The sequence below is a fragment of the Bufo bufo genome, chromosome 5, assembly GCF_905171765.1.
Source record: "Bufo bufo chromosome 5, aBufBuf1.1, whole genome shotgun sequence".
NCBI classification, from domain to species: domain Eukaryota; kingdom Metazoa; phylum Chordata; class Amphibia; order Anura; family Bufonidae; genus Bufo; species Bufo bufo.
Window position 1 is genome coordinate 251,338,163 of NC_053393.1, and position 24,023 is coordinate 251,362,185.

The 24,023-nt window shown below is 42.7% G+C and overlaps 1 protein-coding gene across 1 annotated transcript in view; it reads left to right on the top strand.

The window, feature by feature from the left end:
• Nucleotides 1-19,096, top strand: part of CLPTM1L (CLPTM1 like) — a 102,760-nt gene extending 83,664 nt beyond the window's left edge. The window contains exons 13-18 of the mRNA XM_040432482.1: nt 182-264; nt 2,233-2,267; nt 5,045-5,100; nt 7,494-7,538; nt 10,209-10,324; nt 18,286-19,096. Of these exons, the coding sequence (XP_040288416.1) occupies nt 182-264; nt 2,233-2,267; nt 5,045-5,100; nt 7,494-7,538; nt 10,209-10,324; nt 18,286-18,370 (420 nt within the window). The 3' untranslated portion in view covers nt 18,371-19,096. The remainder of the gene's footprint in view (nt 1-181; nt 265-2,232; nt 2,268-5,044; nt 5,101-7,493; nt 7,539-10,208; nt 10,325-18,285) is intronic.
• Nucleotides 19,097-24,023: the final 4,927 nt, after the last annotated feature.

The following is a 24,023-nucleotide window of genomic DNA, read 5'->3' on the forward strand; positions in this document are numbered from 1 at the left end:
AATAAAGTCAACAGTTTGCTAGTGGGTTTGTCTGTGTTATGGGCTACAGTGGATTACGTTGTAAGCTGTGTGCTTCGTTATTTATTCAGACCCTGACCATTTCTTTTGGTAGAGCAAGCTGTTGTATGTCATATATGAATGCTCAGAAATCGTATAAGAAAACATTCTTCTTTCTTTTAAGGCCATGAAATACCTGTCATACTTGTTATACCCTCTGTGTGTGGGGGGAGCCGTTTATTCGCTCCTAAATATAAAATACAAAAGGTAAGATCCTTGGCTTTGTTTTTTTTAAATCAGATCATTTTTATTGAACATTTTACAGTGTAAATACACGTTTTATCACATTACGTACAAGGATGACATAGAGACATACTGTCCATAGGGCTAATAACAAAAAGGACACCAAACTATGTGTAGTAAACAAGTTTCAATCCCACTCCCCCACCCCTCCCATCCCACCCCACCCTAACCTGCAAAATACAAAGGCACATTGTTAAACATTTCTATTCAGACGTCGAAACGACAGCCATGGATCCTACAATTTTTCAAATTTCGCTGGGCATCCACGCTTCTGGTACACCATCCGTTCATAACTCAGCATCGTGTCAACCGCACTTAGGAATTCGCCTAGGGTTGGCGGCGCTGTCTGTATCCAATGTAGGGCGATTAACTTCCTAGCGACATATAACATTCTACCTATAGCTATTTTTTGCACCTGACCGGTTGCCAATTCAGAGACCTATCCTTACACACACACACTTTCGGGTCAGAGGGTATTCGTACTTTGTAAACGTCCTGTGTTGTCTGACGTACCAACTCCCAGTATCTCCCTAACCTCTCGCACGTCCACATCATATGCAACAAATCTGCAGACACCACAGAGCATCTTGGACATTCATCCGTGGGTCTAAACCCTATACGGAACAAAAAAAACGGTGTTTTGTAGACTCTATGGACAATAAACAGCTGCGAGAGTCTACGTCCTTCACTCAAGGAAGAGAGAGTTATCGCCTCCAGTATGTCAGACCATTGGTCATCAGTTAGTTCGCCCACATCTTTCTCCCATTTACTTTTAGCCGCAAGCGGATGTGACATTAGAAACTTATCAAGCAACAGCTTGTATATACAGGAAATCATACCTCTCCTCGCCCCCCTGGACAGGATCTGGTGCAATGCAGCATCTCTCCCCGCCACCATAGTCGTACCTTTAAATGTGGAGTTGTATGCGTGTCTCACCTGAAGGTACTTATAAAAGTGAGTTCTAGGCAGTTCATACTTCTCCTGAAATCTGGTAAATGACATGAACTTCTTTTCCTCCAAAAGATGGCCCAACCTCAGAATACCCTTCCTTTTCCATGCCCCAAACTCAGACAGGGAGAGGAATTCCGGCAGCACGGGATTGTCCCACAGTGGAGTGTATTCTGTATTGCCGAAAACCCCCCCTCAGGAGCTTGACCTTATTCCACACGGACTGCATCAAGTGTCCCAAATCACCCATCGGACCACTCTTTCCAGCCCCCTTAGTCTCAAGGATCAGCAGTAGGTCATTAGAGGACAAGCAATGCTTAAAGGGACACTGACAGGCCAAAACAGCATATATAGTTAGATATATGACATTACAGGTCTTATACAGTCTTTTAAAAGCATATAAGTATCCCCCCTGTCCACCTTATAAAGAGCGAAATATAAAGTTTTATAACCTGCTTCTTCGGTCAGCAATCTGCCCAAGGGGCGGCGTTTCATGTGAAAATGCGCCCAGCCAGCCTTCCCAACTGCCGTTCTTAAGCCCCGCCCAGCTCATCATTATTCACTTCGCTGGGCGGCGGCTAGAACTCTCCCCAGTCCCGATCCTGCGCAATTCAATCCTCCGGGCATCTGTTAATAGTCAGACCCGACAGATCCCTGAAGCAATCAATGATTTTCATAGCCGCTTCCAACGATGGACCAGTATCCCCCAGAAAAAGCAAAGTGTCCTCTGCATACATCGCCACTTTATTATTAACTGTCCCATATTGGAACCCCCGAATGTCCGTTGATTTACGAATCGCTGCGGCTAATGGCTCAATCGCAACTGCAAATAGCAGAGGCGACAACGGGCACCCCTGTCTAGTACCCCGGCCCAGACAGAACTTGGGGGACCCTTGGCTTTGTTAGTACACCTCTGCTTATGGCAGCCATCTTGCCATTTTATTCGCTGATATGCCTTTAACTTTTTACATGTTTTATTTACAGCTGGTATTCTTGGCTAATAAACAGCTTTGTGAACGGTAGGTGATCTTTTTATTTTCCCTCCACATTCAAATAATGGCCCCGTTTTACTGATGTGTTTGGCCCTAAAATCTGTCTAAAAAGATATCTCAAATTGGTGTAGTTTGGAGCAACTAGAGTGTCTACACTATTTTGCAACTTGCCGGAAAGCAGGAGGGGGCTAAGATGTGCAAAACAATTCTGGTGTAAAAATCTTTCTCAAAGTAAGCCTGCTAATTTTTGGTATACAACAAGAGGCACTGTGATAAACCTGGTGCAGGTCTAGACAGCCTATCTAAGCTTGCACCATCTGTAGGATTAGTAAATCTGGACCATTATATCTAGAAATGTTAAAGGTGTTCCATGTTTGTTCTAAATATGGAAATAAGGGTGGGTTCACATCATGTTTTTTCCATCTGTTTAACGTATGTAAAAAAAAAAAAGGATGCATTAAACGGATACCTCAGACTGATGATGTTCAGTGGCATCCGTCCACCATGGTAAATAAAACGTATGTTTTTTTACCGGACTGTGCAGAATACAGGAACGTGGTGTGCTGCGTATTTGTATCCTTTTTTTTGTAAGGTAAACGTCAAACCGAGGCAGTAAACGTTATGTGAACCCACCCTAAAAGGGAAGACTTTCTTAGCAGTTGCATAAAATTTTATTATATTTTTGGCAATAAATTTGACCTGTCTTGTCCCTTTTTATAATAGTCAAGAGAAAGGGTCATGCCCAAATTGTATAATCTGACAAATTATGTAAAACTTTCCAAAATTATCACTGTACACGTACACCAACCATGAGGTGGCATAAGAAAGAAGTGTGTCTAACATGACTTGATATGTTCATGCATCTTAAACCTATATTAATCTTTTGCAATGTGCAAGCGCTAACGCATACATTTGATAAATCAAATTTAACATTCTAATTTTGGCTAAATACGCAGATAACAGAAACGCAAGCCAACATGATCCTGCTGTTCATATGTAGTTCACACTTGTTTTTCTTCTTCAGATGTAGTGCTGTATCTGTTCTGTTAGCTGTAATTCCCAAAATTTTGCCACATACAGTGGAGGAAATAATTATTTGACCCCTCACTGATTTTGTAAGTTTGTCCAATGACAAAGAAATGAAAAGTCTCAGAACAGTATCATTTCAATGGTAGGTTTATTGTAACAGTGGCAGATAGCACATCAAAAGGAAAATCGAAAAAATAACTTTAAATAAAAGATAGCAACTGATTTGCATTTCATTGAGTGAAATAAGTATTTGAACCCCTACCAACCATTAAGAGTTCTGGCTCCCACAGAGTGGTTAGACACTTCTACTCAATTAGTCACCCTCATTAAGGACACCTGTCTTAACTAGTCACCTGTATAAAAGACACCTGTCCACAGAATCAATCAATCAAGCAGACTCCAAACTCTCCAACATGGGAAAGACCAAAGAGCTGTCCAAGGATGTCAGAGACAAAATTGTAGACCTGCACAAGGCTGGAATGGGCTACAAAACCATTAGCAAGAAGCTGGGAGAGAAGGTGACAACTGTTGGTGCGATTGTTCGAAAATGGAAGGAGCACAAAATGACCATCAATCGACCTCGCTCTGGGGCTCCACGCAAGATCTCACCTCGTGGGGTGTCAATGGTTCTGAGAAAGGTGAAAAAGCATCCTAGAACTACACGGGAGGAGTTAGTTAATGACCTCAAATTAGCAGGGACCACAGTCACCAAGAAAACCATTGGAAACACATTACACCGCAATGGATTAAAATCCTGCAGGGCTCGCAAGGTCCCCCTGCTCAGGAAGGCACATGTGCAGGCCCGTCTGAAGTTTGCCAATGAACACCTGAATGATTCAGAGAGTGACTGGGAGAAGGTGCTGTGGTCTGATGAGACCAAAATAGAGCTCTTTGGCATTAACTCAACTCGCTGTGTTTGGAGGAAGAAAAATGCTGCCTATGACCCCCAAAACACCGTCCCCACCGTCAAGCATGGGGGTGGAAACATTTTGCTTTGGGGGTGTTTTTCTGCTAAGGGCACAGGACAACTTATTCGCATAAACGGGAAAATGGACGGAGCCATGTATCGTGAAATCCTGAGCGACAACCTCCTTCCCTCTGCCAGGAAACTGAAAATGGGTCGTGGATGGGTGTTCCAGCACGACAATGACCCAAAACATACAGCAAAGGCAACAAAGGAGTGGCTCAAGAAGAAGCACATTAAGGTCATGGAGTGGCCTAGTCAGTCTCCGGACCTTAATCCAATCGAAAACCTATGGAGGGAGCTCAAGCTCAGAGTTGCACAGAGACAGCCTCGAAACCTTAGGGATTTAGAGATGATCTGCAAAGAGGAGTGGACCAACATTCCTCCTAAAATGTGCGCAAACTTGGTCATCAATTACAAGAAACGTTTGACCTCTGTGCTTGCAAACAAGGGTTTTTCCACCAAGTATTAAGTCTTTTTTTGTTAGAGGGTTCAAATACTTATTTCACTCAATGAAATGCAAATCAGTTGCTATCTTTTATTTAAAGTTATTTTTTCGATTTTCCTTTTGATGTGCTATCTGCCACTGTTACAATAAACCTACCATTGAAATGATACTGTTCTGAGACTTTTCATTTCTTTGTCATTGGACAAACTTACAAAATCAGTGAGGGGTCAAATAATTATTTCCTCCACTGTATATATAGTTTTCTTTTAAGTAATTTGTAGAGATAAGATCTTTGGAATACATTTATTTTGTATGTATACATACATTTTGCATCCAATTTAGTTAATGTCTTGTTTTTTACAGGTGTTTATGCATTCGGATTCCTCTTCATGTTGCCTCAGTTATTTGTAAATTATAAGGTAAACATCTATTATATGTATGTGTGTGCATATAGACTGAATGGCCACATTATTAGAGACTCCTGCCCTTTCGTGATTGGGGCTTTCCTGTATGGAAATAAGATGTGTAACCCCAAGATACACCATAAAACTAAGTGAGCACATCAGTTTCAGTAAAAATCCACGTTAGAAATGGAAAATTGAGCAATGTCAGAGGCTTTAAACGGAGCATGGTCATCGGTGCTAGGTTAGCCAGGGCCGGTAGCGGACCTTCAGGATGTAAATAACTTGACAGATTAAGGGGGTCAGAGGAGGTCAAGAATTGTTCTGATGAACAGGCAGTGCAGAGTCAGGCATATAGCATCCAAATCCAATGCTGGTGCTCCAACTAATATGTCCGAGAGCACAGCATGACTACATCAGCAGACAAGCAGTTCGAGTGTCGTTGCTACCTAAGGGAAACAGAGAAAGGTAAGGCTCCTGTGGGCACAACAGCATCAACTGACGAATCCTTGCTGTCCAACGTTAGCAGTTTAGGCTGGTGGAGGTGGATTAATGGTATAGACAGTAGGGTTGTTGCGGGTATCGAAATTTCGATACCCAATCGATACTTTTGTCCCGGTATCGATACGATACCGGGATTTCCATTTTTTTTCGATACTGGGCTGCGGCACCTGAGGGGTTAACTGCCGCTGATCTGCCAGTACCCGCCTCCTGTATTAAGGGGTAATTATCATTGGTGGTGCAGTTTGCCCCCCTCCCCCCCATTAACATCATTGGTGGTGCAGTGCGCCGGTCTTATTCACCCTGATAGAGATCTATCAGGGTGAATAGGACAAGGGATGAAAGATCCCAGGTTCTGGCCCCTAAGGGGGGAAATAGTTATTAAATAAAAAGTGTAAAAAAAAATGAAACCCCCCCCCCCCCACCAAAATATTAAGTATGAATCACCCCCTTTTCCCAATTTCACATATAAAATGTATAAATAATAAACATATTACATATCGCCACATCAGAAAAGTCCAAACTATTAAAATATTAAAAAAAATCTATGCGGTGAACGCCGGAACAGAAAAAATAAATAAAAACTGCGCGAATCGCCATTTTTTAAAATGCGGAAGGCACGTGGCTTTTTTTTTTTTTCGTGTGGTATCGAATGGTATCGAGTATCGCAATACTTTTCATGGTATCGAAACCGAATCAAAAATTGGTATCGCAACAACTCTAATAGACAGTGTTTTCTAGTGACACCCTGGATCCTCTGATACCTGTGCATGGACTTTTGAACATTAGAGCTTACCTAAGTATTTTGGCCAACCAGGTTCATCCCTTAACTTTATCTGTTTACCCTATGGCAGAAGGACACCTTCAACAGGATGCACTGTGCCAACAGGGTTGTATAGTCATGGATTAGATACAGGCACTTGACAGCAAGTTCTCTTTGCTTAAAGGGGTATTCCTGACTTGCTATTTCATCCTCACCTGCAGCCAGCTCTGCTGTTCACTTCCTGGTTACCTGCTTCTAAGGCTGGATGGGCTTAGGCAGTTTGAGTGAAGGCCGGCCACGCCTCTGTATGACATCACTGACCACTCAGTCCTTGCGTGCTTGTTCGAGGGGATTATATGAGTCGTCATATTGCAGAGGAACCCCTTTATTGTCATATATTGTAAAATTGTTGGTGGATTTGGTGGTGCACTTATTCATGTAAGAATAATGCTCACCTATTTTGAACTTGTCCCGGTCCTCTCATCCTTGTATGGCACGTCCTCAGTCTTTCATGTATGAAGACTTCAGGCGGCCGCGCATGCGCTGATCTATATTCTTTTGTGCCGCGTCTAAAATGGAGCTGCGCATGCGCGGCTCTGTTTTAGACGCGGCACTTATGAATAAAGATCAGCGCATGCGCGGCCGCCCAGCGCTCTGCTTGTTCACGATGGCAAGGAGAGGCCGGCCACTGGTCTCATCTGCACAAGTGCAGCCCATGGATGCGAGAGGTGGCCGTATCTATGGGAAACCAAAAATAACGAATTTTATGAGGAAGGGTTGGCATTTGTTGATAAAAAATATATACAGAAATGATCAATGGGACATCCTTATCAAAATAAACTATGATCAATGAGATGGGAATACCCCTTTAACTGACCTCACAGTTCCATGAGTCTATATCTCAGTACCGTCATCTAATTTACGACAACCGCGAGAACCTATCCTGTCCGCATGGGTCAATACTTCTGCACCTAGGGAAATATATGACATGATGACTGGAGGCCTAAAAGAGGTCCAACACACTACTAGATGTTTCTCTCTAAAAATTCAAAAGTGGCCATTCGGTGTGTATTGCTTATTATGTAATACTGTATGTATGTAATATCGCTTCTTTATGGAGACATTGCTATTGCTTGCTTTTTTACAGATGAAATCTGTGGCACATTTACCATGGAAGGCATTCACCTATAAAGTGAGTAGCACATAATTGCCTAATATGTAAAGTTTACCGAATAGTTAAACCTATTTGAAAAGTTACCAGTAACATCAAGAAGAGTATTGTCTCTTGTAGACTGTATTTATGTGAACAGTTGTTTGTGCCTTTAATGCATAGAGTGAAGCTAACATTGCCATTTAACCATTTATCAATTCACTTTTACCAGTTATCCCACATATACGTGCTGCATGAATAGCTCGTGTTAGGCTTTAGAGACTGAACCATTTTTGTATTGCTTTTATCCATAAAAGTCATGAAACGTTGCACATTAACTCCATGGGTCTCCACGGCTACATATTACAAACAAACTCGATGTGTAATCTAATCCTGCTTTCTGCTCCCTTACATCTGTCCCCTACTTCTGGCTTATCGAATTTAAGTCTGCAACTAATAGAGGACAGATTAAAAGGAGTATGACTGGGGGGTCTGACCACGCACAGGGTTTATCATTAGTCTGTAATCATAGAGAGGTGTTTTCAAAGGATCTGTACTCTTAGGCTACTTTCACACTAGCGTTCGGGGCTCCGCTTGTGAGCTCCGTTTGAAGGCTCTCACAAGCGGCCCCGAACGGATCCGTCCAGTCCTAATGCATTCTGAGTGGATGCGGATCTGCTCAGAATGCATCAGTCTGGCTCCGCTTGGCCTCCGTTCCGCTCAGCAGACGGACACCTGAACGCTGCTTGCAGCGTTCGGGTGTCCGCCTGGCCGTGCGGAGGCAAACGGATCCGTCCAGACTTACAATGTAATTCAATGGGGACGGATCCGTTTGAAGTTGACACAATATGGCTCAATTTTCAAACGGATCCGTCCCCCATTGACTTTCAATGTAAAGTCAAAACGGATCAGTTTGCATTATCATGAACAAAATAAAAAATTATTTTTTTGTTCATGGTAATGCAAACGGATCCGTTCTGAACGGATCTAAGCGTTTGCATTATAGGAGCGGATCCGTCTGTGCAGATACCAGACGGACCTGCTCTGAACGCAAGTGTGAAAGTAGCCTTAAATAAGTACATTTTTAATCATGGGAATTTACAAAGATGCTTAATTTTATTTTATTTTTTATGCATATATACAAAAATTGGTTGCAATGGGTGACATACCCTTTACAGTGCCTTGCAAAAGTGTTCACTTCCTTGCATTATAACCTGGATTTAAAGAGGATTTTAATTTAGAATTTATGTAATGGAGCTTACAAAATAGTCCAAATTGTTAGAATGGAAAGACCAAAAAAATAACTTTGCTTAAAACAATAAATGCAAACTAGAAAGTTGTGGGTGCATATGCATTCACTCCCTTTTCAATGAAACCTTGAACTATTGTCTGGTCTAGCCAATTCCAAACTCATATGATTAATTGAATAAAGTCCCCTTGTATGGTATGTCACATGATGTGAGTATAAACGCACCTGTTCTGAAAGATCACAATACTACTAATCCTAACCAAAAGAAAGATCAATGGGACTATGACTATAAAATGTATAATAATCTTTATTAGTCAAAATATATAATTTAAATACAATAATAAGGAGAAAGAGGTACAATGGAAAGTGATCCAGAATAGATATACAGATGCTGTATCTGATCTACGTACCCCATGTATATATTTTCTGGATTACTTTCCATCGTACCTATTTCTCCTTATTGTATTTAAATGATATATTTTGACTAATAAAGATTATTATACATTTTATAGTCATAGTCCCATTGAGCTTTCTTTTGGTTAGGATCTATGTTGCGTTTTGATCTGGGGACAACTTGGATAATATGAGGTGGTTGTAGGTTTTGATCACAGTACTACTAAGTAAGCATCATGAAAACCAAGGTGAGATCAGGGTTGAACATGGAATAAAATTAAATCCATTCTAACAAAATGCAAAGTATATGGCACAACTACTGACAAGAGAAGGCCAACCACCATACTTGTGGTCCAAGCGGGGGGGGGGGGCAGGGCATTAATTAGGTTCAACAGCAGTAACACTAAAGGGGCTCTGAGATCCTCAGTGGACATGAAAGTTACTGTCTATAGGACCACTAAGGCCTCATGCACACGACCGTTGTTTTTCTCAGCCTCCGTTCCGTTGTTTTTTTTTGCGGATAGGATGGGGACCCATTTATTTCAATGGGTCAGCAAAAAAATGCTGATAGTTCATCCGTTTGTGTTCCGCGTCCGTTGTCAGTGTTTCCCTTCAGCAAAAATAATAGTGCATGTCCTACTTTTTTCACATTTGCGGACAAGGATAGGCATTTATTACAAGGGATCTCGTGTGCATGACGCCTAAGTCATACACAGAGAGGGGCTTTATGGAAGAGTGGCCAGAAAAATATAGCCATTGTTGGTGGCAGCATTATGTTGTGAGGGTGCTTTTCATCCTCGGGGACTGGAAAACTGGTCAGGACTGAAGGAAAGATGTGCCAAGCTAATGGAGACATGCCCTAAGGGAATTGCATCTATAATTGCAGAAAGATGGCTGTATATTATTTTTAGTTTTTTTGTCTTATTGTTTGTGTACAAATATATTTAGCATCTTCAAAGTGGTAGGCATGCTGTGTAAATCAAATGGGGTAGCCCACAAAAATCCAGTTCAGTCTCCTGATGGTAAGATGTTTATCTGTGCCTCATAACATTGTATTTTTTTCCTAACAGGCATTTAACACCTTTATTGATGATATCTTCGCTTTTATTATAACCATGCCAACCTCACACAGATTAGCATGTTTTAGAGATGATGTGGTCTTTCTAATTTATTTGTACCAAAGATGGTAAGTAAAAAAAAAATTTTTTTATCATTTTAACATGTTTCCTTATATAGTTGTCATATAATTTTACTCCAAAACTCACAGGGTAGGTGATAAGTTCCGCATCAGTGGCAGTCTGACCACACTGATCACAAGAAGGGTGGTCCTGTGTCCTCATGTATGATGGGAGCAGTGGTCAAGCATCTGTTCTGGTGCTCCATTTTACTCCATGGGACTGATGGAGATAATCAAGCGCTGTACTTGGCTTCACTTTAGAAGTCCCATAGAGATGATTACAATGGTAGCGAGGTACTTGATATAAGGCCTCCGCTGATCAGAAACTTATCACATATCCTATGTTTAAATCTTGGAGCAGCCCCTTTAACCACCTCAGCTCCCCTAGCTTAAACCCCCTTAATGACCAGACCACTTTTTACAATTCTGCACTACACTACTTTCGCGGTTTATTGCTCGGTCATACAACTTACCACCCAAATGAATTTTACCTCCTTTTCTTCTCACTAATAGAGCTTTCATTTGGTGGTATTTCATTGCTGCTGACATTTTAACTTTTTTTGATATTAATCAAAATTGACGGAAATTTTTCACTTTCTGTTGTAAATTTTTTCAAATAAAACTACCTTTCTATATAAATTTTTCTCTAAATTTATTGTTCTACATGTCTTTGATAAAAAAAATGCAATAAGTTTATATTTATTGGTTTGGGTAAAAGTTATAGCGTTTACAAGCTATGGTGCAAAAAATTTAATTTACGCACTTTGACTTTCTGAGCACCTGTCATGTTTCCTGAGGTTCTACAATGCCCAGACAGTAGAAACACCCCACAAATGACCCCATTTCGGGAAGTAGACACCCTAAGGTATTCGCTGATGGGCATAGTGAGTTCATGGAAGTTTTTATTTTTTGTCACAAGTTAGCGGAAAATGATTTTTTTTTTATCTTAAGTCTCATATTCCACTAACTTGTGACAAAAACTAAAATTTTACATGAACTCGCCATGCCCCACACGAAATACCTTGGGGTGTCTTCTTTCCAAAATGGGGTCACTTGTGGGGTATTTATACTGCCCTGGCATTTTAGGGGCCCTAAAGCGTGAGAAATAGTTTGGAATCCAAATGCGTAAAAAATGCCCTGTGAAATCGTAAAGGTACTCATTGGAATTTGGGCCCCTTTGCGCACCTAGGCTGCAAAAAAGTGTCACACGTGGTATCGCCGTACTCAGGAGAAGTACGGCAATGTGTTTTGGGGTGTATTTTTACATATACCCATGCTGGGTGAGATAAATATCTCCTGAGTACGGCGATACCACATGTGTGACACTTTTTTGCAGCCAAGATGCGCAAAGGGGCCGAAAACTAGTACCTTTTTAGGAGGGCATTTTTAGGCATTTGGATTCCAGACTTCTTCTCACGCTTTAGGGCCCCTAAAATGCAAGGGCAGTATAAATACCCCACATGTGACCCCATTTTGGAAAGAAGACACCCCAAGGTATTCCGTGAGGGGAATGGCGAGTTCATAGAAGATTTTTTTTTTTTTGGCACAAGTTAGCGGAAATTGTTTTTTTTTTTGTTTTTTTCTCAAAGTCTCCCTTTCCGCTAACTTGTGACAAAAAGTTCAATCTTTAATGGACTTAGTATGCCCCTCAGCGAATACTTTGGGGTGTCTTCTTTCCAAAATGGGGTCATTTGTGGGGTGTTTGTACTGCCCTGGCATTTGAGGGTCTCCGCAATCATTACATGTATGGCCAGCATTAGGAGTTTCTGTTATTCTCCTTAGGCCTCATGCACACGACCGTTGTTTGGGTCCGCATCTGAGCCAGACAAGAAGGACAAGAATAGGCATTTATATTACCGGCGCCCGTTCCGCAAATTGCGGAAGGCGCCTTCCGTTTTTTTTTTTTTTGCATCCGCGGACCGCAAAAAACGGCACGGTCGTGTGCATGAGGCCTTATATTGAGCATACGGGTAATAAGATTTTTTTTTTTCGTTCAGCCTCTGGGCTGAAAGAAAAAATGAACGGCACAGATTTCTTCATTCGCATCGATCAATGTGGATGAAAAAATCTCTGCCAAGAAATGTGCAAAAAAAAAAAAAGCTGCGATCGCTAATAAAGTTCCAAAAAGCTCAAAAGTGATCTTTATAGCGCCGCAGCAATTTTACTGTGTTTTTGCAGTGATCAGAAAAAAAAAACATTTCTGTCACTGCGGTGGGGCGGACTGAACGCAAGTTTGCGCACAAGATCAGGCCTGATCGGGCGAACACTGTGTTTTTTGTAGAGCCTAATGTGACCCTAATATACTGATATAGATCTGATTGCGATCAGTCTTGATCACTTAGGCTACTTTCACACTAGCGTTCGGGGCTCCGCTTGTGAGCTCCGTTTGAAGGGGCTCACAAGCGGCCCCGAACGCATCCGTCCAGCCCTAATGCATTCTGAGTGGATGCGGATCCGAAGATGACACTATATGGCTCAATCTTCAAACGGATCCGCCCCCATTGACTTTCAATGTAAAGTCTGGACGGATCCATTCAGGCTACTTTCACACTTAGAAATTTTTCAAAGTTATAATGCAGACGGATCCGTTCTGAACGGATACAAATGTCTGCATTATAGGAGCGGATCCGTCTGATGAAACATCAGACGGACCCGCTCTGAACGCTAGTGTGAAAGTAGCCTTACAGATACTATATAGTACTAGTGCTGATTAGCGACAGCGATGAGGCTAATCAGCGACTGCGGTGCGGTGGGCGCTAACTACCTAACAAGTGGCTAACTAACTGGCGGTGATAAGGGACCCTTAGGCCCCATTCACACGTCCACAATTCTGTTCCGCATTTTGCGGAACAGAATTGCGGACCCATTCATTTCTATGGGGACAGACTTTGTCCCGCTCGGATCCGGAATTGCGGATCTGCACTTCCGGGTCCGCACTTCCGTTCCGCAAAAATATAGAACATGTCCTATTCTTGTCCGCAATTGCGGACAAGAAAAGGCATTTTCTATATAGTTCTGGCAATGTGCGGATCCGCAAAATGCGGAAAGCACATTGCCGGTGTCCGTGTTTTGCGGATCCGCAAAACACATACGGACGTCTGAATGGAGCCTTACAAGGAGGGTGATCAATGACAGGGGGGTGATCAGGGAGTCTATATGTGGTGATCAGGGGTCAATAAGGGGTTAATAAGTGACAGGGGGGGTGTAGTGTAGTGTGGTGCTTGGTGCTACTTACAGAGGTGCCTGTGTCCTCTGGTGGTCGATCCAAGCAAAAGGGACCACCAGAGGACCAGGTATATCAGATGCTGTTAACAAAACAGCGTCTGATATACCTTTCTGGGGTTAAAAAAATCGCATCTACAGCCTGCCAGCGAATGATCACTGCTGGCAGGCTGTAGATCAACTTGTTTACCTTGCGATCCTGTGAACGCGTGCTCCTGTGTGCGCGTACACAGGAAGTCTCGCGAGATGACGCGCCAATGCGTCAAGGAGGAATAACCCGGCCGCCCGCAGGACGCATCCCTGCGTTAGGCGGTCGGGAGCTGGTTAAAGGGAACCTTTCACCTGGATTTTGGGTAGGGGTGGGCGATATGGCCTAAAATTTATATTGCGATATAATTTTAAGCATGTGCGATATGCGATATATATTGCGATATATTGTTTTCTATATTGGGGGGGTGTTTAAACTTTTTTTTTTTTTTACTTTTTATTTAATAACTATTAGCCTCCTTAAGGGCTAGAACCCTTGTCATATTCACCCTAATAGAGCTCTATTAGGGTGAATAGGACTTTACACTCTCCCTGCTGCCCTGTGCTTTGTGCACACAACAGCAGGGAGCTGACCATGGCAGCCAGCCTCTCATGTGCCCCCCCCCAGCCTCTCATGTGCCCCCCCAGCCTCTCATGTGCCCCCCCAGCCTCTGATCTGCCCCCCCCCAGCCTCTTATCTGCCCCCCCAGCCTCTTATCTGCCCCCCTATGGTAACTCAAACCCCCCCCCCCTCCCTCCCCAGTATTAATCATTGGTGGCAGTGGCCACAGGGTCCCCCTCCTCCCCCTATCATTGGTGGCAGTGGGCAGTTCCGATCGGAGTCCCAGCAGTGTAATGCTGGGGCTCCGATCGGTTACCATGGCAGCCAGGACGCTACTAAAGTCCTGGCTGCGATGGTATGTTAGTGAGCAGCATTATACTCACGTGCGCCGTGGCCGCCGGTCGCTCCTTCTTCTCATAGGTCTGTGCGGCGCATTGCTAATGCTATAAGCATTAGCAATGCGCCGCACAGACAGAAGAAGGAGCGACTGGTGGCCACTGCGCACGTGAGTATAATGCTGCTCACTAACATACCATCGCAGCCAGGACTTCAGTAGCGTGACTCCTGGCTGCCATGGTAACCGATCGGAACCCCAGCATTACACTGCTGGGACTCCGATCGGAACTGCCCACTGCCACCAATGATGGGGGGAGGAGGGGGACCCTGTGGGATATGGCCGGCACATTCATTGGCCCTCCCCTCCTCCTCCTACTCTGTCCTCATTGGTGTTCAGCGGCAGCAGCGCACAGTGGAGAGGGAGGGACTCCCTCCTTCTCCCTCCACTGTGCCTGCCGGCGGTCTCGGGAGAAAATGGTGCGCGCAGAGAGCGCGATCATATCGCGGTCCGGCGATATGGCGAAAATCCATATCGTGGCCCAAATTTATATCGCATATCGCCTATATCACCTATACCGCCCACCCCTAATTTTGGGTATAGAGCTGAGGACATGGGCTGCTAGATCCCCGCTAGCACATCTGCAATATCCATTCCCCATAACTCTCTGTGCTTTTATTGTGTAAAAAAAAACGATTTTATATATATATATATATATATATATATATATATATGTAAATAAGGCAAGTAAAAAGCCCAAGGAGCTGTTACTAACATTTCCGGAGCCCAGCACTGCCCCGCATACCTTGAATCTCCTCCTTGCTCCCCGACGTCACAAAGCTAGAGCGCCGTAATCTAGCGATGCGCGAGCTAGCGCAAGCGCAGTGTCGGCATAGTGTTCCTTTCCTGTGCTGGCATCAGCCTCAGGAAACGAACTGCGCATGCGCTAGCTCGCGCATCGCAAGATTACGGAACTCTAGCTTTGTGACGTCGGGGAGCAAGGAGGAGATTCGGAGTATGCGGGGCGGTGCTGGGCTCCTTCACAGTGGTTGTGGCTGGGCTCAGAGTCGGAGAACGCTGGACTCATCTCTGAAGCATGGAGGAGACAGGACTCATCTAAGGTTCATTTACATATCTATAAAATCGTTTTTTTGACATAATAAAAGCACAGAGAGCTATGGGGACTGGATATTGTGGATGTGCTAGTGGCGCTCTAGCAGCCCATGTCCTCAGCTCTATACCCAAAATCCAGGTGACAGGTTCTCTTTAACTTCCTTCCATTGCCAGTTTGTACACATGTCCTAACTGTCAGTGCCCAATGCAGCTAACCTATGTGGAACAATTCAAATACTGTTCCCAGTTTTGCATGTGGGTTGCAGTGTGAACGACGGCTTGCATATAAAACTGCATATGTATCTTTTGAAAGTGTAGTGTAAACAGCGACTTATATGCAGACTGCATATGTATCTTTTGAAAGTGCAGTGTGAATACCGGTTTACATGTAAAACTGCATATGTATCTTTTGAAATTGTAAAACATACATTTTCATAATATATAAAGACAATGCAGAACAAAATATTATCTCCAGTGACAAAGCTCGATTAGTATGTGGTAGTAGAATATTTGTTCTTATGTTATTTTGTTTTTCACCAGTAACGCCTGTATTAGGCTGGGTTCACACGAGCGTGTCCGGATTAGTTCCGGATGCGTCCCGGTGTGTTGCGGCAAACCCGCGCGAGTAGGAATGCAATTGCAGTCAGTTTTGACTGCGATTGCGTTCCGATGTTCAGTTTTTATCGCGCGTGTGCAATGTGTTTTGCACGCGCGTGATAAAAAACCGACTGTGGTACCCAGACCCGAACTTCTTCACAGAAGTTCAGGTTTGGGTTCGGTGTTGTGTAGATGTTATTATTTTCCCTTATAACATGGTTATAAGGGAAAATAATAGCATTCTGAATACAGAATGCTTAGTAGGTGATCAGTTGAGGGTTAAAAAAAATAAAAAAAATTAACTCACCTTCTCCGTTTGTTCGCGTAAGTCCCGGTCTCTTCTTTACTTCTCAAAAGATGAACTATGGGCTAAAGGACCTTTGATGACGTCAGATCACATGCTCCAATCACAGGGTCCATCATTAACCCTCAACTGATCACCTACTAAGCATTCTGTATTCAGAATGCTATTATTTTCCCTTATAACCATGTTATAAGGGAAAATAATACAGTGTATAGACAGTCACCTAGCTACCGTGCGTGAAAATCGCACCGCATCCGCACTTGCTTGCGGATGCATGCGATTTTCACGCAACCCCATTCACTTCTATGGGGCCTGCGTTGCGTAAAAAACGCAGAATATAGAGCATGCTGCGATTTTCACGCAACGCATAAGTGATGCGTGAAAATCATCGCTCATCTGAACAGCCCCATTGAAATGAATGGGTCCAGATTCAGTGCGGGTGCAATGCGTTCACCTACCGCATTGCACCCGCGCGGAAATCTCGCCCGTGTGAACGCAGCCTTACACAGGCCAATTATGCAAGTGATTGTCGGGAGGGATCGCTAGCGGAGGAGACCGCTGCTATTACAGGCAACGATCTCTTCCACAGCATGGGGATGACCAATTGTTAAGCGTGCCTAAAAATAACTTGTTCATCGGGCAATCGACCGCAGTATTACACTGCAAGATGATTGCTAACGAGCGTTCATACGAATACTCGTTGGCGATCATCTGACAAAAAAATGGCAGGTGTAATACAGCCTTAGGGCTCATGCACATGACCATATATATTTTGCGATCCGCAAAAAATACGCATGTGATGCACGTTTTTAATGTACTTGAGAGCTCATTAATCCATGGATACCAGTGTAGCATGGGGTTGTACATTTTTTATTTTGATTTTTTGATTTTACTAAAGAGCTGAGAGCCTCGTGATAAAATAGAAAACTTTTTACCCTTCCTGCACCCACTCCAATCCAGCTCCTGTGCTCTGTCATCTTTCCCAGACTGCAACAGTGACATTCTGTATACCGCTGAGGCCAGTATCCAAACAATACGTTACTGGTTGCAACCTTGGGAAAACATGACATATTCATGTGTTCCTACTGCTTATTCAGTCGAGTACTTGTAGTTGAGAGCCCTTCCGTACTACACCTTGTGATAGAAATTTATTTCCAATGAAATCAATATAAATTGTAGGCATATGGTGATGCAGTATAGCAGCCATGAGAATGACGCCTAAATACTAACTAGGCACACGTAGGTGCAGCTTTACTTTAATTTACATTAGCTTTTTCTCTCTTTCGGTCTACGCACTTTGTCATGGTTTTTAAATGTTCTAGTTCTATAACTTGGTGAACTGGACCAAAGTAAAATCAAATAATATGAAATTTGTCATTTTTTAAATCAAATTCATACATTTTAGCCACTTTTAGATAAGCAAGTTGCAGCATGAGTATGTGACAGCTACCGTCCTAACCTCCCAGCACTGACGGAGGTCGCATAGCATTATATTGGTTTTTAGTTCTTTGTAACCCGTAGAGTTCTGGAATGTATTGGATAACACTGACATAATGCTGTCTGTGTTATCCAATACATTCCAGAACTGTAAGGGTTACATAGCATCATAAATCAATATAATGCTATGAGACACTCCCCCCTCCCCCCGCCCCCCCCCCCCACCCCACCCCCACGTCTCGTACGAACGCAATGAGTCTGGAGTGTGGAACTCACTTGGCTAAAGTGACCTTTAAAGCACTGTCCTAAAAATCACATAGTTATGTGAACCTGTATTCTCAGTCAGTTAATTCTATCGTTTGTCTCCCATCCAGGCTTTATCCTGTGGATAAGACTAGAGTAAATGAATATGGCGAATCCTACGAAGAAAAACCGAAACGCAAGCCACATATAAACTAGATTTCATTCATATGGACTACCTTATCTCTTACTTGAAAGATATGGTGTGCAATGAAGAAAACCGTGAAATTATCAATGAGTATTTTGAATGCTGTGGCAAACCTATCTGGACATTGCACTGTCCGTGTTGCCAAAATCTTAAAATGTGTTTCATTAACAAAACGTTTCCCACAGCTTTCCTTTCACTTTTATCTTTAATTTATTTTATACCAGTCAAAATGGAGTTACCATAAGAAAGCAGTAATGCTGTTTAGTTTACTTTTTTAAGAAGGAATACATTCCATTTACATGCAGAGACTATGTGCATTCCTCAATATTTGGGACTCTGGTACTCTGAAGCTCTGGCTGACTGTATATAATACTTACAAGTAATGTTTCGTAAGGTAGCACATGGTGTCATCCACATTCCGTTGCTCTTATTTACATGAGATGTCTAAAACATTGCTATAATCAAAATCGGATATGTCAAGAAATGAACAACGGGGCCCAAGCTTGAAGAGTAATATGCATTTATTACGGCACTTTGCATTTTTGTTGAAATGATGTGCACCCGATTCAGGTTTCATAAGCATGTTTTGACCAGAGCAGCATGTTTTGGGATATATGTTTTGGTCATCAATGTCAAAGTTGAGTAACTGTCATTTACTGTTCTGTTTCTTTAAAAGGGACCGTTTTATGTTTCTTTTCTGTTTTATCTGGTTTAAATAAAATCTAAATTGCATAGACCAAAAAAAAAAAAACACTTGACATTATGTAAAATAAAGGCTATAGGGTTTAATGAATCAAAAATACAAACACATCAGTCCACCTGAGAACCTGAATGTTTGGCTGTTTTGGTTGCAGAGCATTCAGTGACAGCGCACAGACACTCTTAGGGTACTGGAGTACGGGATATATCTAATAGGTAAATTAACATTTCAGCACCCCAACATTTTTTATTCTCCTATCTTTATTGATTCAAATACATAGATTAGTGCACATTTGCTTACTCGTTTTGGACAGTTCTTGTCCTTGAGTAAGAACATGAACTGTCTGAAATGCGTAAGCAAACATGCACTGATCTATGTATTTTAATTCGAATCAATAAAGATGGCAGATTTTAACTTTTGATGTGCTGGAATTTAAATGTACTTGTTTAATTTATAGAGCTTCATGACAGACTTTCCGAAGTGCAACTAGAGTGGTATTTTAAAAGGGGTATTCTGGTATACAAATATGATTTCTGTTGAAAATACAAAGTAAAAGTGCTCAGTCTATAGAGATTTAGGGGGAGATTTATCAAACTGGTGTAAAGTAGAACTGGCTTAGTTGGCCTTAGTAACCAGATTCCACCTTTTTATTTTTCATAGGAGATGTGAAAATTTAAGGTGGAATCTGATTTATTGCTATGAGTCAGTTCTACTTTACACCAGTTTGATCAATCTCCCCCTTAGCTAGCATTCACACGACCGTGTTGGTTTTGCGGTCCGCAAATCACGGATCAGTGGGTTCCGTATGTCTTCAGTTATCTTTCCATTCCGTAAGTCCGTATAATACGGACGTGGTGCTTCCGTGTGTCATCCGTTTTTCACGGTCCGCAAAAAACTGAAATGGGGTTTCCTAGAATGTTATCAGTCCAGGGGTCCGCAAAAAACGGATGACATACGGATGCATTTCCGTGTGCTATCCATTTTTTACGGACCTATTGACTTTCTATGGGGCCAAGGACTGCAATTTGCGCCCAAGTATAGGACATGTTCTAAAATAAAAGGAACGAACACACGGAACGGACAGCACATGGATGACAATGAAAGGCATTCTGCAATTTTTGCGGACCCATAGAAATGAATGGGTCCGTGCATTGTCCGCAAAAATTGCTGAACGCATGCGGAAGAAAAACACGGTCGTGTGAATGCTCCCTTAATCTTTTCAGCCCAAAAAGTGGTGGCCTACGGTTACGACCTGTAGTTCAGCGTGATGGTCTAGCATACTCTTTTCCAGCTCTAGAAGTTATAAGGAGGCTGTAACTGGAAACTAATGTAAAAGGCTCAACCGCGAGAGAGGACAATATGAAATACACAAGAGCCAGGAGAAAACAAGGAAAGAAGAACAGCCTGGAATAGATGTCAGCAATACATGATATGAACTGTAGCCTGTTACCCACATGGGGCGGCAGAAGCCAAGCTTTCTGCAACAAGGAGGGGGTGTTATACTGTTACTGCTCTTAGAGTGATGTAGAATGTACTGTTGCTGTGTGTGTAATGACCCTGCAGCCTTCTTTCAAGTTTTTTGTCCAAACATCAGTATACCGCTTTAAGGTTGTCTTAGATGTGTCTGACGGTTGTACCCATATCTGTCAGTTATGGTTGTGCCTCCTGCAAGATATACTGTGGAGCCTCTATGATATGTTAACATGGCGCATTACTGCAAGTGACCAACTGATGTCTTACATTTATAGCAGACACTATGCTGCTATGCCAAGATGTTTGTCTGTTCCTGACCAAAATCAAACATGGGAGATTCTACATTGTAATGACTCAAGCTGAATGCTTAGTCTCATGATGGTACCACTAGATATTTTGTGTCAGTTAAAATATTTTATGTTTTAATGTTCTGACAAATTGTTGCTTTTGAACAGAAATATAAATGATATGCTTGAGCGTGTTGTGTTTTATATAAAATCTTTAGCCTTGTTCATTCATATTTGTACTTAAACGATTCCCGTGTGTTCTGTTAGGGAATTCCTTTTGTTAGTCTCATACTGTAACTGTTCTTTTCTTGCTGCGTCTATCACTAGATATCAGTTTTCCTGCATTCGGTAACATGCTGTCTCTTCATGAATCAGTTTCACTCATGTAGGCACCAGAACGTCCTGCATGATGTTAATCACACAGGCTCTCCCTAGGGGTGGGACGTAGAAACTTCTATCACAGTTACTGAAATGGATAAAACAGACTCCTGGCACACTGTTATAATAATGAGCACATTTCAGCCTCTTTATCTGAATACTAATGATCTCTTATATTATTTAGGAGAGTGTAGCGGTTAAGTATAATTGCACTGTCCTACACAGCAGGCTGAGATGGTACTAACTGCTCATGTGTGGCCATGCTGAGGAAGATAGAAGAAAATCAAGATCGCTTCTAGTGAAGAGACTGGACTGTAACATAGTAATCAAGGTTCTTCACCAGAAGAGCGGTCAGGATGCATAGGGCCAAAAGATGAGACTGAGCATAGCCAGGGGTCAGACAAAGCAGGAGCATAGCCCAGGACCAAGATCAGAATCAGGAGTCAAAATACACCGGAACAATAGCCAATGAAAGCATAGTGGCCTGGAATGTGCAGGACTTGAGGTCATCTTCGGGCACTGGCTGTCTTGGGCAACCCAATGCAGACAGAGGAGAGCCACTGTCTGATCCTGCAGAGCTGCAACGAGAGACATCTGATTATCTGGCAAGCAGATGTGGTAGGCTGTTGCCGTGACCATATATGGGGTCAGGTATGACCTTTTATACCAGCAGTGATTGTTAATACAGCGACATTTTGCCATTGTACAAATATGAAACATAGGATGGGCACCACCAGCTAACAATACATATGGGTGCTATCAGCATGTATGAATAGTCAGTGACAATTTAAGAACCATTAAACACCACAAAAGACCTGGCGGTCTTAAAGCTACATATGTATGAGAACCCTCCCCCACAGCACCTTTCTCAGGTTTTATTGTAAACTGTGCTGTGGGGGAGGTTTTCACACGTGCATATTTTTAGACCTCCATGTGTTTTGTGGAGTTTTTAATTGTTTTTCAATTTTCCAATTAAGCTTTATATGGGTGCATCCGTTTTGGCAGGTTTCCTTCCTTTTCTGTATGTCTGTGACATTTCATCATATGGTTTGTTGCTGGAGACTAGTATTTAGGAGTGTAGTGACCACAGTTATGAAGGATAACAATATCATGTGATAAAAGCAGGAAAACTGACACCTACAATGTGCCATCTACCAGTCTAATGGCAGTGTCTCTTGACCGCTGGCAACACCTGCTCCCACGCGACTGTCATCGACACTAGCACGCCTACAGTAGGAAGCGGCACTCCTCCAAATCTGGGCTGGCCAGTAGCTGCTGACTGTCCTCAATAATCTCTTCCTCGCTGAAAAGCAGTGCAGAGCTGGTGGCATACATTACGTGCCTGGCAGAAGGAGCAGCAAAGGAAAGAGGCAGGTTCAGAACAGGTGAGGGCACAGAGCTTGTTCCTGGGCCATGCCAACGAAGTGTGATGACACCTGGCTATGGGTGTCTGATGTTAGTTGACATGATATTTAGGAGGGCTTTGGCAACTGGCTGCCAGACATACTGTACTGTAATACTAACTGTAGTGTACGGGAGCTGTAATGCCCGTCACTGCAGAAAGGTCACTTGGTGTGCTGTCATTCCCCTTTGTTTATGGGGAGGTTGGTATGAGTCATCTTTATAAAATATAACGTAATGTAATGCTATGTACTTCCCTGTTACTGTAAAATGTGCATGTACAGGCCTGCTAGGGGTGTCATTCCAGCTCTTAGTCACTAGAGGGAGCTAGGGAGCCCTAGGTTATATAAGGCCCAGTCAGGGAAGGGAAAGAGAGTCGGTAGTCTAGTCTAACCAGAGTGAGAACCAAGTTGGAGACTAGACAATGTCAGAGTCAAGCCCAGGCCTGAAGCCTGCAGACCAGGAGAGGGTATTGCAGTCCCTGTAACCGGGTCCCTGTTCCAAGGAGAAGGTTCCCCTCCTGAGTTCATATATGCAGAAGCAGGAACACCACAGTTAACCAGCCTGAGGAAACTGGGAGAGACAGAGGCAAGACCAGCAAAGCAAAAGGTACTAAGGACAACAGAGGAGGTACTTGAGGATTAAAAAGCCAAGGATATACGCCAGAGCTAGGGCATTGGGCCTTGGAGAAGAGTTTCTATGTTCCAGGATCAGTCAAGAATAGAGTGCAAGCCGCCTGTACTGCAAGTCCTGTGTTTAACACTCTGAAGTCACCTTGCTATATATGTATTGCCTGTATCAACCGTATTGAGATCAACTGTCTTCAAGGGAACTGTGCTTCCATGGATGTTCATGTATGATGACTACTAAAGTTTGAGTTCTGTTTTAACATCACGTGGTTCCTCAGTTATTCCTGCTATCAGCAAACGGCGTGCCACCGTTTAATTGGCACTGGCGTCACGAACATTACTTATCATCACCTGCCCTTGCAGAGCGTCAGCTGTCTCAGGTTAGTGTCATGATTGCACTACAACACCCAGGAACACTTTTAAACCTAACTTGAGTACGCTGCACTAACTGTATATGTAAAATAAGTTATTTATTGTCAATGTGAACACCCCACTAACATTAATTTGAGAATCGAGGAGTAGTATAATTGTTTATCTATTAAACAAGGTGGGCACGCCAATAACCGTACAATTAGACAGCTTATTCACCCCAATGTAAGAATCAAGGTCTAATAGAACTGCTTATCTATTAACCTCCTAACACTCACGTTAAAGTGCTTCTGTCACCCCAATAAAGTAACAATTTTTTTTTGGGCTAGTTAAATTCCTTATACTGCGATATATGAAAATATAATGGTGTTACTTACTTTCCTTCAGCAGTTTCTTATAAAAACGAACTTTTATAATTTGTAAATTA